At 41.1% G+C, this 15,013-nt stretch overlaps 2 protein-coding genes across 2 annotated transcripts; both read left to right on the plus strand.

Annotated features, from left to right (window-relative positions):
• The first annotated feature begins 2,574 nt into the window (after positions 1-2,574).
• Positions 2,575-8,328, plus strand: slc25a43 (solute carrier family 25 member 43). Its single transcript, XM_063495454.1, has 5 exons — positions 2,575-3,004; positions 4,598-4,839; positions 4,954-5,126; positions 6,416-6,550; positions 6,911-8,328. Exons 1-5 carry the CDS (start codon positions 2,733-2,735, stop codon positions 7,121-7,123), a joined length of 1,035 nt encoding a protein of 344 aa, XP_063351524.1. The 5' UTR covers positions 2,575-2,732; the 3' UTR covers positions 7,124-8,328.
• A 123-nt stretch (positions 8,329-8,451) lies between these two features.
• Positions 8,452-10,625, plus strand: slc25a5 (solute carrier family 25 member 5). The gene is made up of 4 exons (XM_063495466.1): positions 8,452-8,637; positions 9,381-9,867; positions 9,962-10,102; positions 10,211-10,625. The coding sequence occupies exons 1-4, from the start codon at positions 8,527-8,529 to the stop codon at positions 10,366-10,368; spliced, it is 897 nt and encodes a 298-aa protein (XP_063351536.1). The 5' UTR covers positions 8,452-8,526; the 3' UTR covers positions 10,369-10,625.
• The last annotated feature ends 4,388 nt before the right edge of the window (positions 10,626-15,013 follow it).

Here is a 15,013-nt window from a genome sequence, read left to right on the forward strand (position 1 = left end):
GCTCATAACCATTGCTGCAACTGCATCCTGATTGTTTCGTGCAGCAGTGAAAGCTGCTTTCCCGTTCAAACACACACACACACGCACGCACGCACGCACGCATGCACGCACGCACACACACAGACACACAGACACACCCTTTTCCACCCCAGCAGGCAGCTAGAGGTGAGCCTCTTGTGATCAGGCTGTCGTTTCCTCCGGTTGGCTCTGTTATTCCAGAAAGCCTTTGTAAAGGAGCCAAGTGGCCCAGGCACAGACAGAAGGTGGGCTCCTCGCATGCATCTGAGGATGTTAGGCAGGGGAGGGAGGGAGGGAGGTGCTCCTGGCAGGCAGAGACAAGAAGAAAACAAACATGGAGCTGAAACAAGACAGCAGCATTAAATCCCTGCTGATTTATACAGTAAATCAGACCAGATTTACATTGTTGTTATAATAAAGAAAATACATCAAGGATTTACCTGATTGACACGTGTTAACAGATCCAAAAAAAGGGTTGAGATTAAGTGTATGCTCACTTTAAACAAACCATGTGTTGCGCAATTCTGGTCAACACGTGTTTGGAGAAGAGTACAACTCAAAAGAGGATCCTGAAATTAAATGAATAAGAAAATTGGAAGTCTTTAACGGTCCGAAGTCTCTCAAAACAAGCATTCACTTTTAAAACTCAAAATCAACCTTTAGCTGAGTAGGAAACTCAAAAAACTGACAGAAAAGACAAGGGCTGGCGTTCTGCTGCTGACAAGTGTTTGTGCTTTACAAAGTGTTTTATTGTGTGGTCTATGAGCAGGACTGCCATTTAGTAGCCATGTGATTTTTCAGAGCCATGTGACTTTAATATTTTGTAAAAAAGCGACTATGTAAGGCTGTGGGTGTGGAACCTGAAGCGGAGGAAGCTGTCCAAGCTACAGACAATATTGGAAAATTCTGCACACAAAGCATGACATGCTGGATAATTACAGGAGCACGTTTATCAAAAGAACCGTTCCACCTCAGAAGATCACAGGAAATCATTCCATCAATCTTTACAACTCCTCCCTATGATTGTTATTGGGAATACAGACCTACCCCTGGATTATTTCCACTTCTCATTATCTTGTATGTGATTGTTAAGCTTTGTTCAACTTTGGAGTATTTATTTTAACACACAACAGTTCTTATTTTTCTACATTTCATGTTTAAATTTAAAGTGAGAACATTATAACAAGGCAATTTCTCCCCCATGATTAATAAATTATTCATATTCAAAGCATGAAAGCCTCAAAATAAAAGCCTACATGGCTAAGGTTGTGTAATAGCAATACTGCTGACTGACCCAGTGTTATAATTTTTTTCATAAAGCACAGGTTGAGTTTTTATTTTATTTTTTTTAACATAAGACTTTATTTTCTAATGTTGAACTTTTTAAGTCAGAATTGTTTTTGGTTTTTTTTGTTTTTCAGATGGTGCGATAAAAAGCCTACGAAAAAGTCTTGATTAATATGTGTATACACTAATACAGCAGTAATTACACTAATTTACAGAACAATACTGTGCAAAAGTCTTGAGCCACCCCTCAATAATGTATATGCTGCTTCCAAGTAGTCAGACTTTCTTTTAATTTTTAAAGTTTTCTTGTGCAGTAGTTCTCCAGACTTCCTGAAGGTCTTTTAACGTTTTTCTTCGGATATTGGATGCTTTTTAAATTATTTCCTTAGGAAATAGGCACAGGACTGGAAAGATGCATCTGGCTTTTCAGTTGATCAATTAGTCATCTGACGCTTCATCAGAAGTGGTCTCAGTGGAAGGGCGGCTCTCAGAAAACTATTCTTAAGGAAGGGAAACTGGGAGTAAAGGCTGATGTAAGCCAAAGTATCCAAGAACTGGATTGAAAATCAGTGGCAACAGGTCTTATGGCATGACAAGTGCAAATTTGAAAGTTTTTGTTCAAATCATTGTCAGCATGTATGGAGAAGGTCAGGAGAGAGGTCCAACAGTGAGTGTTTACAGCCATCTCCTAAACACAGTGGACACTCTGTTATGGTTTGGGGTTCCATTTAAGTTGGTGGTGTTGGGCATTTTGTCAAAACTGATGTAAATATGAACACAGAAAAGCACCATCGGAGTTTGAGTCACCATGCAATATCATCTAGAAAGCATCTGATTGGAAACCGCTTATTTTTTCAGCATGAATATGATCCCAAACACACAGCCAACTCAGTAAAAGCATACCTGGGTAGAAAAACAGAAGGGAACATTATCAGTCATGAATTGGCCTCACCAGAATGTGGACCTCAACATTATTAGAGCAGAATGGGATCATCTTGACAGAGAACAGAACAAAAGGCAGCAAACATCCAAAGAAGAACTTTGAATATCCTTCAAGAAGACAAAGAAAGTTCAAGATGTGTTGAAGAACAAAGGTGCTTGTACCAAATAATGATTTTGAATTCACTTTTATGCTTCTACTCTGATAATCAGCAGGCATGACTCACATTTGTAGGGACTTTAATTTGCGGCATTGCATCGTTTGTACGTAATAATTGATCCGAGGTCAAAGCGCGCCCTCTGCTGTTCAATGCTCACCCACGGCAACGACCAAAGTGACGTGACTGTCACATTACACCGCCGGTCGGGATGGGTAACGGACACCTCCTCGCCGTCTATATTTAGATGTTTAACCTGTATAAGCAAATCCTAGAAAACTGCAACCATCGGAGGAGCCAGGCGGTTTGGAGCATTAAGGCCAGGCAGCAATGGCCACAGTGAAAAAGGACGACAGGCTGACGAGGTCTCAGAGCTTCGTGTGCGTCGGTTTCGCCGGGTTTTTTAGCAAAACTGTCACGTCACCTTTAGAGGTGGTCAAAATTAAAAGTCAGGTGGGCACCTTTCACTCCAAGAGGGGTTTCTGGCAAAGTTTTCTCATCATCTACCAGAATGAGGGGCTTAGGGGATTTTGGAAAGGAAATCTCGCCTCTTGCCTCCGGTTGTTTCCCTACAACGCAGTTCACCTCGCAACATACAGAAAGTGAGTAAAGTTACTTATACTTATGGTTTGTCTCATGCTGTGTCGACTGCATAGCATTTTATGTGATCGTTCGACCCAAATTTATCCTAAATAGTTTGTTATTCAACTTGGGTCACGTGACGTCGACTTTGTGTTTGTGTTTTGAGGTGTAAAACTGAATGAAACACGCTGAAGTTACAGAAAAAAGAATATTCAAGTTAATTCTTTGTGTATCAGGACCTAAAAGAACAAAAAATAGTTGATGTAAATGGTCTGTTTTCTTTTATCCCTGAAGTTAAAGGTGCACTTCCTGTTTCTCTATGTGAGTCGCACGCTCCATTTTAAGCCAATCAGAAGGCTGGATTTTCTCAGCCGAGTTTTAAAGTCGAAGGGTTGTCTCTTCTCCGGGTTTTGTCTCGCAGGTAGTGTGCCGTTATTAACCATCGTATTCCTGAGGCGCAAAATGTTATATATATTCCCGAAACTGGTAGAAAATGGTAGAACTAAGTCTAACTAACGTTTATTTTCTCATAATTTCGACTTACTATCGAAATTGCGTTTATTACTGAGTAGATCGAAATGTCCAATTTTGAGTTATGGATAGCAATTGAAGACATTGGCATCACTTCAAATTCAGTCAAACCTTTAAGCCGTCCCATTTTTTGCAGTAGACTCAAGAATCCTTCAAATTTATTAGGTTAAACTGTTGAAATAGTTGTTTTTGCTTGACAAATTGCTCAAATTATTAATAAAACTACATCCACAATATTTTAGATTTGGGTTTCGTTCTTTGAAGATGTCCCAAATTTCCCAGCTCCGCTTTATTAGGGTTTGTTATATGTTGCAGCTCTGTTACGTAGAAATATAAGCAGTTGGATGAAATGTTGGATGAACTTTGGTTTGGCTCTGCGAGTCCCGTGGTTTAAAAAAAAATCCCAGTGAGAGGAAATAATGCCTATGAGGCAAAAATGAGGGCATGTATACCAATTCAACGCTGGGTAACTTCAGGACAAAACACAGGCAGTAAGCAGCCGGCAAGACAACAGTAATCCCGCAAAGAATAGCAAATCTACTGCCTACTATCTGTATTAGTCATTATGTTTCCCGATGAGGTGTTTTTGTTTCGTTTTGTTTTGTTTCTTAGGCGCGTGTGCGCACATAAATAATACGTCCTGAGTGGCCAACCTGGTGTCCTATGCTGTACACACAGTTCCAGGAAAAGCAGGCCTTTTCCTATATGTCTGTGACACCCAAAAATACACACACGTGGATTCAGTTATTCACGTGCTTCTGTGTTGGAGGCTTCCAAGAAGTGCTCTGAAATAAAAATAGGTGTAGTAGATGTCCGAAAAAAAAAATATTTCAAAGCAGCAGAGCTTGTCTGACTGCTCTGAATACACTTAATGTCATGTGTATTTTAAATACTAACACGATGCATAAACAAACAGGGTGGCCTTCGATGTAGTGAACAACCACTTGGATCTTGTCTTTTTATATATAGCTATCTATTTATATATGTGTATGTATTGTGTTGGACTGTCTGCAAGACAAACTGCCTTACAGGGACATCTGAGTTTTATTTCTCATAGATGTATTTCTTTCCTCTGTGTGCAGGATAGTCCACCTTCACATGGATGAACTGGGCTTCATCTCTCAGTGGAGAGCCATATTTGCTGGTGGACTGGCCGGTGTTGTTGCTGCTCTGGCCACGTACCCGCTGGAGGTGGCAGAAACCAGGCTAATTGTTCAAAACTGCAGGGAGCCCACATACATCGGCGTGGCTCACTCCTTGTCAAAGATCTATAAGAATGAGGGGCTGCTCGCCCTCTACAGGGGATTTTCCCTCACTGTCTTGGGTTAGTATACACGTTGCTACAAACTAATTCGTTTTTAGTGGATCGTGTAAGATTTTGCATATGAATCTCACGTCACGAAACTCCACCTTTACCTTAAGTTTCATGTCCTTACAGGTGCAGTTCCCTTTTCTGTCGGATGTTATGCAGTTTACATGAACTTGGACAAGCTGTGGCAGGAGCCTCCTGTTCGCTTCACTCCCCTGCAGAACTTAATAAACGGCTGTTTGGCAGCAGGAGTGGCTCAAACCCTCTCGTACCCTTTTGAAACTGTAAAGCGGAAAATGCAAGTAAGTTTACAGAACACCTTTTCTGCTTGTGGGGTATGTTTGGAGAACTGAAACAGGACTATTTTTTGTTTTTCAAGCTGGAAGTAATTAAAATAGAAACTTAAAGATAGATAATACACACCATAGATATTTTTTTAAAGGTGTTAAATGGAAGTGTTACAGCTGCATACCGATGCTGGAAATACTGTGTTGGTCTTTTTAATAAAATTCATATTTCTTCTTCAGATCTCTCAGCTGCTGACTGAGTAATTGGGAAATGATTGTAAACACAACACGTTTACAGTGTAGATGCTCCTGCATGCTGGCTGTAGTACCATATTTAGTCCATAAGAGGGCAGTAGATGTTTGCCTAAGTACGGGCTGACCTTACTCAGCCACTCAATGATTTTGAGTATGGAAAGTTAACATCAGAATTACTTTAGTGGTGATTTACCTAAATATAAAGAGAAGAGATTTTTACTGCATGTGTTTTGAAATATTATAATCACAGGAGTTGTTGGTCTGCACCGTGTTGCTTTTAAATAAGGGTGTCTATACGCTGGAAAGGACAGATTGGGAACAATGGTGTGGCAAAGGACAGGATTCTACATCCGGTTTTATCTGCCTATTATTAGATGGGTTCAGCAGAACAAGGTTCAACAGCAGCTGGGAATGTGAATGTGCCCCAGCTCTGCAGAAGCTATAGATATGTTCTCTAAAGATAGCCAGCAACTATCAGACAGCCGGCGTGTGTTTCCAGTCTGCTGAAGCATCGCACCGACGTCACTTACTTTAAAGAACAGTCCTGCATAAAGGCTTCATTTAGCTATTCAGCTGTAGTGTCTGTCATTAAAAAGCTCAGAGTTAAACATTAATTCGGGACAGAGCACAGAGAGTGGGGGAAAACAGCGGATGATGTTTGCTGAGGCTTGGGGTAATGATTTAAGACGTGTATAGTTTAACTTGCTGGCTAGCTTGTCTAGCTTTAAGTGTCCTCTACAGATGAAGCTGTTTGAATAGTCCTATTGGTCTCATGCTTTATCCATGAAACACAATAGTCTACTTCTGATAGTTACTCTCTGAATCTTTGGCACTACTTTGGTGGCCCCTCCTACAGTATGAAGATATTTTATATTTACCTGATTGGTCCTGTGACTGTCCTTTTGCATTTACTGATAAATGACAGCTGAATTAAATCAAACACATAGTGTCACAATATTATGTCCTCTGACCTTCCCGGTTCTGAGTTAATAAGCACCTTCAAACTCTGATTCACCATTTCCTATTTTGGCTTTCATTCTTTTTAACAGGCACAAAGCGCCCGTCTTCCTCATTTTGGAGGAGTTGACGTCCATTTCACTGGAATGATCGACTGTTTCATACAGGTGATTAAACACAACGGCGTCCTTTCACTGTGGAACGGCCTTACTGCCAACACAATAAAGGTATGATTCACTTATACATTGGTAGCAATTTCTTGTTATATGGCCAAAGTACTGGTCTGTTTGATCTTCTGTTATATAAATAAGAGTATTTACATGTTTTACGCAGGAACAAGGGGCGGGGCATGGAAAGTAACGTTTAGTGTGCGTAGTTCACAGCAGGAATTTCACTACCAAGGTGAAACAGCATGCTCCGCTCTTAAAGCTACAGATCCCTTCATAGCGCAAAACTGTTTTTACTTGTGACCGTTTTAATGAAAATAAAGCGCATACCGAGTACAAGTTCTCTGTTGATCTGTGATCAAAATAATAAAGTGTTTCCATGACTTTAAAATGCAGTTGTCTTATGTCACTCCCCCACAGATTGTTCCCTACTTTGGCCTTCTTTTCACCTGCTTTGAGATGTGCAAGCAGGTCTGCCTTTACCGCAACGGTTACATTATCTCCCCCCTGAGCTACAAGCTCACACCGGGGGTCGACCAGAGCCTCGGGCCGAACGAGCTGGAGGAGGTCAAGCGCCACTTGAAAAACAGGAACTTTGGCTCAGGGGATTCGTCTTTGAGAAATCGATGGTGATGCTTTACGTGAAAAGATGTCTGGTTTATTAAAAAAAAAGAGAGAGAGGGAGCGAGAGACTGAAAAATGACACAACAGCAAATCCAAGGACATCCAGGGGCCTACCTCTCTCAAACTTTTACATTTTATTTAAAAGTATTTTAAAAAGTTGTTTACCCATCCATGATTTACGATGGCTTTTTACCTGACATGTGCCTTTTGGGATATGCAGTGTATTCAGAGCAGTCAGGCTGCATTAGAATCAGTGCCATAGTCTGCTCACATAAAATAGTTTTTTAAAAAAAATGCTCATGGATTTTGTGAACTCTGAGCATCATGAGCGCCATGTGACAGGTTATAATTTTAATGTATGAATGAATGTAACATTTTTAATGCGTTTTAAGTTAAAGTATGTCATTATTGATGACGTATTGCGCTAACATGGAAAGAAAGAAAAGTGTTTGTGAGGTTTAAATGATTTGTTTTTCATTCTGAAGGTAAAAACATTGATTTAACCTCCTGTTTGCTGAAACCCACATTCCTCTACAGTGACTTTGCCCTTAAGTTGTCTGTCAGCAGTCTAACCCGTTTTCAATGGTTTAAAGTTACTACGGACATGCACCTTATTTAAGGTGCTTGTACTTTACAGGAGTATTTCCATTTTCTGCTAGTTTAAACTTGACATTGACCTCTACTGTTTTGTTTACTCCTACAAGCTACTTTTCAGATTCTGTAATATGTGACGTATTATTATATGAAAAGATAATAACAAGAATTTTTTTTTATAGCTGAATACGTTTACTGGTTTATTTCTGCATTTTCACTTGAAGATCCGGTCAACTCTTCAACCTCCTCTCTTGCTTGTAGTGGTAATTTGCTTTAGGCCAATTTGTTATTTGGTTTAAAGGTCTGTGTGCTCAGGTTGAGAGTGAAATCAGTCAGGTGATTGTATCACGTCAGCTCACGTGGGGAACTCAGTGGCAGCCAAAGGACATTAACAGCTGGGATGACCTTTACCATAACTGTGAGGCCTCATCTGCCCCAGAATGACATTTGACACGACCTTCAGGTTAATCTGAATAAGAATGGTAATAATATAACGCCGTGGCGGTGCCTCTCACTTCTGTTCAGATGCGACTTTGCAAGTTTTAAAAAGTCGCCAAAGTAATTCATAAACTTTCCTTCATGTGGGACTGATCTCGTGCCTCGATTTATCTGAGTGACAAGGGAAAGCTCCAAATCTGAATCGAAGGTCATCGCTTGGCCCCGCCCACTACTCCCAGAGCCGGCCAATCGCAGAAAAGAATCGAAGTTCACGTTTTTTCTCGCGCACAGCCTCCTTAAATCCCCTCACTTCTAGATAGGATTCGGCCATTTCAACCCCACCAACAGAGTAGCTGGACGGCGGCTTATAGCAACTGAAGATGAGTGAACAAGCTATTTCCTTTGCCAAGGACTTCTTGGCTGGTGGTATCGCCGCTGCCATCTCTAAAACAGCTGTAGCTCCCATCGAGAGAGTGAAGCTTCTGCTCCAGGTGAGTGTGAACTCCTTATATCCCTGTGCAAACACCTGAAATCCTAATGACACTGTAATTATAGATATCAGTCACATACGTGTGTTGAATACTGCTGTTGCTCATTTGCAGCTTTTCTTCTTCTTTCTTATGTGTGGAGGGGAAATTATTAAGATGCTTATGCATGTGGCAAATGGTTTAAAATCTAATAGTAATCTAATAGTAATGGAAATCTTCTGCATCGTCAGGAGTAGAAACTGGGCTAAAAATAGTAAATCGAAGCGGCTCTGTCAGAGATTGGTGCAGGCACAGATGAGGAGCGAGCATAATCGAGGCGCACCAGACTTGTTATGTAATAGACCGGCCTGAATGCTCGCATGAAAAGCGGCATTGTGACAGGAGAATGTGACCGTCTGTTGCCACTGTGGTGTTTAAAGTTATTCTCGTGTCAAGGCAGGTCATTAGTTTGGCTTGGCATTAAACAGCCAAGGTCACAGCAAGGTTTGCGCCATGGCGCTTCACTGCTGCATTGGGCCCGGCCTCAGCAGCAGCAGTGGCAGGGGGCGGGGTTGTGAACTGTTGAATGAAAGGGCTGTCCACCTGCACATGAAAGCAAATGTGTGTGACTCAGTAGAATAACGGGAATCTCCCAGCTTAGACAACTCAGAAGGTGACCAGGTGAAAGCTTGAAGAGGAAACGGGATATGACGAGCTTCACTTGTTACTGCCTCTAATGCACTGCGGTGTCTCTGCTTTGTTTACAGGTGCAACATGCCAGCAAACAGATTGCGGTCGACAAGCAGTACAAGGGCATCATCGACTGTGTCGTTCGTATCCCCAAAGAGCAGGGCTTCCTCTCTTTCTGGAGAGGAAATCTGGCCAATGTCATCCGATACTTCCCCACTCAGGCCCTAAACTTTGCTTTCAAGGACAAGTACAAGAAGATTTTCCTCGACGGCGTGGACAAGCGGAAACAGTTCTGGAGATACTTTGCGGGTAACCTGGCATCTGGCGGTGCCGCCGGAGCTACCTCCCTCTGTTTCGTCTACCCCCTCGACTTCGCCAGAACACGTCTCGCCGCTGATGTCGGCAAAGCGGGCCACGAGCGTGAGTTCAAAGGTCTGGGAGACTGCTTGGTGAAGATCTTCAGGTCCGATGGCCTTAAGGGTCTGTACCAGGGCTTCAACGTTTCAGTACAGGGCATTATCATCTATAGAGCTGCTTACTTTGGCATCTATGATACAGCAAAGGGTGAGTGTTTGCTGAGAGACATTACAAAGCTTTATGTCTTTTTACATAGCAGTTTTTAGCCTTTTAATTTCACCGGCTAATGTTTCTCTTACAGGCATGCTTCCTGACCCTAAGAATACGCACATTATAGTGAGCTGGATGATTGCTCAGAGTGTGACTGCCGTAGCTGGTCTTGCGTCCTACCCCTTCGATACTGTCCGTCGTCGTATGATGATGCAGTCTGGACGCAAAGGAGGTAATAAAACCCCAACAAAATCAAAGTATAACTTCCTCTTCTTTTTTTCCCCACTGTTCTATTTAAATGAGGTTGTAACATGTGTGTGATTCTGTCTCTTCCCCTTAGCTGACATCATGTACACGGGCACCATTGATTGCTGGAAGAAGATTGCACGCGATGAGGGCAGCAAGGCCTTCTTCAAGGGAGCCTGGTCTAACGTGCTGAGAGGCATGGGTGGCGCCTTTGTGCTCGTCTTGTATGATGAGCTTAAGAAAGTCATCTAAGATGTTTTTGTATGTTCACTGTTCTTGTTGTGAAGTTTAACTGTAACATATCTTGTACATTTGGAAGGACTTAAATGCCGAGCTATATTTATAGGGACCAACTAGTATTTTCTACTAGTTGTACCGGGGGAATATGTTATGCACTCTTCTCTTGGCCCACTCATTGTCTTTTTTGTTTTGCCCCTTACCAGAATGTCATTCCCTGAACACAGGAACCTTGCCAGTAAGCGAGAAATAAAGGCAACCTACAGAGTGAATCTCTGGCCTGGTTTTGAGGTGTAATGCCATGTATAAAGTGTACGCGACAGAGTGTGACTGAGATCCCCGGCTGCGCGTCTCCTCAGTCACGCCTCCTGAGGAAGATATTTGGCTGCCTCTTGTGAGAAATGTAATCTTAGACTTGCAGGTTGTAGTTGGGGGGGCGCCAAAATCAGCTGTGAACGTTGACCCGCTGACGATATTTTAACCAAGACATGCTTGCAGCGAAATGATCCACAGAAAGTCATTAGCTTTAGCAGTCTTCTGTGCATTTACAGAATTATAAAATAGTTTCGAAGAACATTTGCACAAGTGACTTCCTCTAGGATTACCTGTTGTAAGGTGGATTATTCCTGCCTTCTAAATATACTTTTATCTCCTGCCAAGCCTCTTCTGACTCCCAACTGGTGTGACTGACGACTCTGACCTTGAGCCATTTGTCCAGTTACCAGTTTGACACACAAGTTATTTACTGTCACGCTGAAGGGATCTCAGGATGAAATGAAAGTGTACTGGAGGAGATTTCTGCATTCTAGCTGGTTATTAAAACACATAAAGGACAACGTAGAGGGTTTCTAGTGGGGTCCACGTGTATTTAAAGGGGGTGTCATAAATTCCTGGTGATACACGATCCTGGCATGCGTAAAGAGGCACATGATTGTCGCTTGTGTAGGACAGGACATAGTGTTCTTACTGGTCCAGCTAATCGAGGGTGGGCAGGCCGTTCTATAAAAGTCAGCTGCAGACTTTGTGCTCTTTGGTTCAACTCAACTTTGGTTCAGTTCTGTCTGTTTAATTTAATTCAAACCTAGCTTAATGTTTGAAAGTCAAGAGAAATGTATATTTAAACAGTTTGATCTAACAGTGGCATCCTGGCACATGCTGGGCATGAGACCATGGGGACACTTGGCAACTTTAATCTGCTCTCTTTATTCAGACATGATAGAACTGCTGCCCCCTCTGAACATCATCTCTGCATTTATGGATTTTTTTTTAAGTTTCATTTTAGAGGAAATTTGACAAATGTTACTAGTAAAAGAAACTGGGGAAAAAAATCTTTGTAACCCAGGTTCTGGATCAGTGCAGCGTATTCAAAATCTCTAGCTGCTGTGGACTGTTAGCACCCCAGAAATCCTCCATGAGTCTTAAGTCACTGCTTTAATTACTCTTACCATGAGTGAATGAGAATATTAAGGTCTTTGACTCACTGTGCAGCTCTTAAAGTTCATCAGAAGTTTAATTCTGTCACTGGCAATGTGCCTTTAGTGTTTTCCACTCTTTGATCCAGTGATATGTCCTCAAACTTAATCACTTACTTCCAAGATGACAAGCAGAATTAATCAAATTAATCTTGACGAGACACAATGACTACGACTTGGACGCTTAACCCAAATTGATCCTGAGTGGAGGACACAGTGCTGCTAAAAAGAGGCTAACAGATTACATGGTTTACTCAGCTGGACTAATCTTGCTTTCAGTGATTCACAAAGACTTGGACCCGACCTCTTACCCACAGAAATTAGTTTTAATGCGGTTTTCTCCAGTTCGGTCTGAAAGGCCCTTCTCAGCAGGTAGCCCATAGTTAATCCTTCATTCAGTAGGCCTCACGTTACAGCTGTCCCATTACAGCTTTAACAGGGATCACAACCTTTTACTCACTGTCTGCGTGGCTTAAGATATGCCACAGCTCCTTGAAGTAACACGAGTCCTTTACTCAATTCCTCAGTCATAAAAATAGATGAATTTTGCTGGTGGACTGTATTACTATTTCTCAATATTATTTCATAGTGGCTCCAGTAACCACTTGAGTAGTGGTTTACACATTTGCCTAAGAAAGCTTTAGTCCTGGGAGTAAACACAAAGGACATCCACAGTAAAATCTCTGCCAAATCAAACACGCAGAGCTGCCCACTGTGGCAACCCCTCGTGAGTAAGGGAGCAGCCGAAAGCAGCTTCTTCTCATTATTTTTAGTACCTTTATTACAAACAGAAACACATGCTGCTCCCGGACATTTGCAGTTTTTATGATGGAGAGTAGGCGATAGCTTCTTAAGTAAAGGTTGCACTGCCACAGGGGAAAAAACACTAATGACACGTAAACCCACATAAAAAAACATTACCTGAAGCATAACATGACCAAATATAAACATAAACTCACCCCCCTGAGTGTTATCTCTCTGTTTTACTACTATAACTGAGGCTTTAATGTCTCATTATTAGTGCTTTACTGTTATTATGTTATTATGAAAAAATGTGGTGTCGTTTAAAAAAGTAATATTTACACAAACTGAGTACAATGCTGTGCTTATGTAAAAGTACATAGTTACATTCCCGTACTACGCTATGCAGGTCTACGGATCACTGAAGATACCCTTTACTACCCTTTACTCTGGGCGATGATAAACTTCTGGGCTGTTGCGTAATTTCAGCTGTTAGACCGAGTTACGTCACGGGGTCATGACCTCAGAGCTTTCCACTCATAGCAGTCTCTTCTACCGTATCTATCACAAGAGCCCATTAAAAACAAAGACTCGTATACTCGCATATGATATTTGCTCTAGTATATATTACAACAACGATTCTGGTACATTTAAATGTTACTACGTTAATCATTATGATCATTATGCGGGTACTTTTTACGTGCTAAATGTGTAAATAAGCCAACAATTACAAAACGTGCTGAAAACCTTTTAGTTTGAAGGTTTTCGGCACGTTTTGTAATTTTTAGCTTATTTACACAGTTTAAGTCCTGCCAGACATCAGACATGGATTTTTAAGATTTTATTTTTGTTGACGAAAAAATAAATAAAAAAATAAAAATCGAAGAGCAGTGATTGCGCCACCTTGTGGTCTTTAGAAGAAACATCACAACACAGCTTTGCTGAAAGCTCTAAAGTTATATTTAATGGAAAATGAAGTAACCAGAATCTTTCATGTTTTGTTTTGTTTTTTTAAATAACAATAATACTCTATTTAATGTAAGCTTTCATGAACACACACACCTGTTGCTATCTTCTTTCTCTCCTATTCACTCTTTGTCTGTTTAATGAGCTCCACATCCTTTTCTTCCTTTCAGTGGCCCTTGCCAGTATCACAGTCTGAAATAATGAAGCAGTGCTCAGAGAGCTTTTCTTGGGATGTAAGCAGGAGGAAAAGAAGCAGAAGGAATACACTTGTTTTCCTTGTCCAAATAAATAAATAATAAGTTAAAAATAAGGTTGAACCTGAATGTTTAATTTGGGACAAATATGTCATATAACAATATACTATTCAGAACTTGTCACTGTGTATTTTACAATGTGAAGTTGTTTTTATTAGTGTGTGTTCAAATATGGAACTTTGCAGAAGTGCTGGACTTTTTCTTTTAAGTGGCCAATATTCAGATATTTTTAATGCATCTGAATACATGATCTTTTAATGTTGTCCTGAATGACAGATTCTTAATCATGTCGATTGTATGAAAGACCAGTGAAAATTTCAAGCTTTTATCTTTAATAGTTCTTTAGATCTTAAAACATTCAGTGTTCAAACATTGGCTCAGCTTTCAATGTGTGAAAAAATATTTAAGTATTTGCTATATGAAGCTAAAATTTTTCCAGCTCTCATTATATATGTTCAAACACTGGACCATAACGTCTTCATGCAACTCAGAGATCCTAGAGCAGAAAATGTTGTCAGAGTTTGCTGATTTGAGATGGAATGGTCCACATGATTAATTTGACAAAAGTGGAAATTTGGAGGACTTTAACCTTTAATGAAACATTTCTGTGTTCAGGTACTGTGTGATTTGCAGCTTAAGATCCACCAGCAAAACTTCTTCTTTTGGGTGCTCCTTCTAGGGGTCACCACAGTGGATCATTTGCCACCCTGTCCCTAACACCCTCTTCTATCACACCAACCCTCTGCATGCTCTCCTTTTACGAACCTTCTCTGAGACCCCTCTATTTTCCTCCTGCCTGGAAGCTCCATCTTCAGCACCCTTTTCATCAGTGCCACCTTCTTTAAACCATACATCATACTAGGTCTCACTACTATCTTCTAAATCTTCCCTTTCACTCCTGCTGCTGTCTTTCTGTTACAAATCACCCCTGACCTCCACCCTGCCTGTCCACTGCTTTGGTTGGTTCGCCAAAGCAGTAGTATTTAAGATAAACCAGCAAAAAACAAACAAAACAAAAAACGGTAATAAAAGATTAGAGATGCGGTCTAAGTTAATGCTTCAATGAACAAAGGAGGGAATCACCAATCAAATATCATTTTCGTAAATAACTCGTGTTTTGGTGCTTATGGATAATTTTGAAAAGAGTCGTATTGTGCCACTCTCGCTGTCAGGTAAAGGTGTCGCCTGTAGATGGCACCCTCATACAATTAACTAGTCGGCACTCGG

The sequence above is a fragment of the Pelmatolapia mariae genome, linkage group LG2 (genome assembly GCF_036321145.2).
Source record: "Pelmatolapia mariae isolate MD_Pm_ZW linkage group LG2, Pm_UMD_F_2, whole genome shotgun sequence".
In the NCBI taxonomy this organism is placed as follows: domain Eukaryota; kingdom Metazoa; phylum Chordata; class Actinopteri; order Cichliformes; family Cichlidae; genus Pelmatolapia; species Pelmatolapia mariae.